This window comes from Melanaphis sacchari, unplaced genomic scaffold, assembly GCF_002803265.2.
Source record: "Melanaphis sacchari strain LSU unplaced genomic scaffold, SCAv2.0 Contig2172_pilon_pilon, whole genome shotgun sequence".
NCBI lineage: Eukaryota > Metazoa > Arthropoda > Insecta > Hemiptera > Aphididae > Melanaphis > Melanaphis sacchari.
In genome coordinates this window covers 15173-18224 of record NW_020271091.1, presented here as the reverse complement: position 1 = coordinate 18224, position 3052 = coordinate 15173, and the positions used below count along the sequence as shown (strand labels likewise).

General features: G+C 31.5%; 1 protein-coding gene across 1 annotated transcript; it reads right to left on the bottom strand.

Moving 5' to 3' along the window:
- Window positions 1-287: 287 nt before the first annotated feature.
- Window positions 288-1010, bottom strand: LOC112593961 (piggyBac transposable element-derived protein 3-like). Its single transcript, XM_025338551.1, has one exon. The coding sequence runs from the start codon at window positions 1008-1010 to the stop codon at window positions 288-290; it is 723 nt and encodes a 240-aa protein (XP_025194336.1).
- Window positions 1011-3052: the final 2042 nt, after the last annotated feature.

Below are 3052 nucleotides of genomic sequence, written 5' to 3'. Positions count from 1 at the left end.
AAGGACGACCTCTTTTTTTTAGACGTTCAGCTGTAGAGTTAAGCTGTGTTAAGCTAGTAGCTATTGAAGCTTTAAAACGAAGTAGAGATAATGGAGGGTTTGGACTTTGTCTATATAAGATCCACGCGTTCACAATTGCAATATTCATAAACTGAAAAAATATCCGGAGATACCATTTTTTGTTTTTAAAACCATGTGGATAATGGGATATTAGACGATCCATAAAATCTACTCCCCCCATAAATTTATTGTATTCTTGAATACAAAACGGTCTATCAACTTTGATTCTAGTTTTTTTCTTTTTTATCGTAACGTACTATTTCATAAATTAGTTCAGCACCGGCATATGAAGAAATCATATGAACTTCCCTCTTATCCATCCAACGCACAACTGTAATGTTGTCTTTTGACGTAGCGATAATACATGAACCTCGTTGAAGTTGTTTACCTGGTACTAGAGAACTTTGTATTTGCAGAACTCTGTTTATTCTCATAGTTCCTATTACCCAAATATCAAAAGAACGTAACTGTCTAATTACAGCCAACGAGGTGAAAAGATTATCCATGAATAACTTATGATTCTTACCATGGAGCGCATGACATAAATTTAAATCGGAATCACCTATTGGACCATATTTGGTTCGATTAACTGTTGATGCCTGATATGGTTCGAAACAATTTACATATCCGTTGCTATTAGCTTGCACCCATATTTTGAACCCCCACTTTTTGGGTTTTGATTGGATATATTGTTTCAGATGACTTTTACCTTTAAACGGTATCATCATTTCATCGATTGAAACATGTTCAGAGGGTGAAGCACAATCATGAAATGCTTTGTGAAGTATATCTAATACCGGACGAATTTTCCAATAACGGTCATTTAAATTTGGAACACTCAAATTATTATTAAATTGCAAATAACGTTTGATTAGACTAAACCGATTAACTGCCATAACATTTGCAATTTGATCCATTCTAATAGCAGGCTCACTTGTTGACCAATACATTCTAGTATTTGGATACTTTATATAAGTCATTATTATATTTATACCGATAAATGCTTTAATTTCATTTGGAGTAACGCTATACGTAAAGTTATAATTTTGAGCTGCATACTGACAACTTTCTCGGGCAATCAGTTCAAAAAATGGAATCGGTAAAAAGTTGAATGAAATAACCATATGGTGTACAAGCATCGATTGCAATTACTTCACCTGTAAACTCCAGTATATTTCCTTCGAATTTATTATCTTTACCAGCATACCATTTTTCGGGGAATTTTTTATTCTGGAACTTAAAGGACCATCCAACTCAAAAATCAATAATTATTTTTTTACTCTAATAAATAGAATAGAGTCTAACTAAGATAATGATACAACTAAAATTCGTTTGTGACTATTCGTTCGCTAGTTACTGTGACTTATGACATTGCGCGTGACGTCACGGACTCGTCCGCCGAGGCGGCGGCCATATATAATACACGGCAATATTTATCCATTTTTGGTTTAACATAAAATAACTGCTTATGAACTTATTTTTTTTCGAATGAACTAACCAAATGTATTCAAGAGTACCTCATAATCTTTCCATTCGTATAATTATATCACATTTTGGTTTAATAGTGTAGACAAAAATAACACTTAAATAAATTATATTATGAATTTACCATACTGCTGCTGCAGTAAACGTGTGTAATATTGTTTTGACGATCGTGACATCGTGTACGGATTTCTGACGCCTAAACTGTCTATATTGTTTTAACTCGTAGCTAATATTAGAGATGTGTATTATAATATAATTGCTATTATTTCATTAATATTAAACCAAAATTCAATACAATTATACGAATAGAAAGATTATGAGGTACTCTTAAATACATTTGGTTAGGTTATTCGAAAAAATATAAGTTTATTAGCAGTTACTTTACGTTAAACCAAAAACGGATAAACATTGCCGTGTATTGTATATGGCCGCCGCCGCGACGAACGAATCCGTGACGTCACGCGCAATGCACGCGCAATCGCTTAACTAGCGAACGGACAGTCACAAACGAATTTTAGTGGTATCATTTTTTTCGTCAAAGTTTGTACTTTAATTTAAGCCTGAGAAAATTTTTTGAGTTGGATGGTCCTTTAACTGTTTTATTTTTTTTTTTAATTATTTTATTTGCGCTTGGTCTTGTTTTGTTCAATTTATTCTTACCTATATCTTTTTTTTGTTTTACTATTTTTTTATTACTAACTACATCGCTGCTTGTCGATGGTTCTTCAATATTTGGTACGTTTGGTTTTTTTACAACAAATGATTGATCAAATACTTTGTCAAATACCTGATAATCCAATGCATCATTATCATACTCATCCATCAAACGTTCAAATTCGTCTTGATCAAAACACAAATCATCAGATAAACTATCGTCATTTTTATTTAGATGACTATCAAATAAAATTTTATCAGTGATTTCAGTGACTTCATCACTTAAATCACCAAACTCAGATCCATTTGGTGGATCACAAGTCAAAAACCGTTCTATATCTTCAGTTTTTAATTGTTTACGAGTCATTATATAAAAAAACGTAATATTTGTAAAATATAATACTATTCGTAAATCGTTTCTCACATACACAGTGGCACATATGATGACGGGTAAGTAAAACGATATTGCGGCGATGCGGATGTTATTAATCAAACGATAAATGTTTTAACTTATTTTATATTCATTAACAATCATTTAAAAAAAAAAAAAAAATGAGACTTTTATCTCAATTATTAGTGAAGTTATAAGATATATAAAAGTGCAAAATAATGATGTACAGCGGTATTTGGGTATCAAATTTTGAAATGCATTTTTCTTAGTGATAACAAAATGGAGCCAAGATTTATGATATGATATCATCAGATTTACATTTACACAGTGTACCCAGTTAAAGAAAACATTATGTTCACAAAATGTATTAAGTATAAAGACGGTTTTTTAACATGGCATCATAAGTGCCAATATGCATCAAGAGGTTAACTCAACTGCTTTAATAGTCAGTTGGTTTAAATT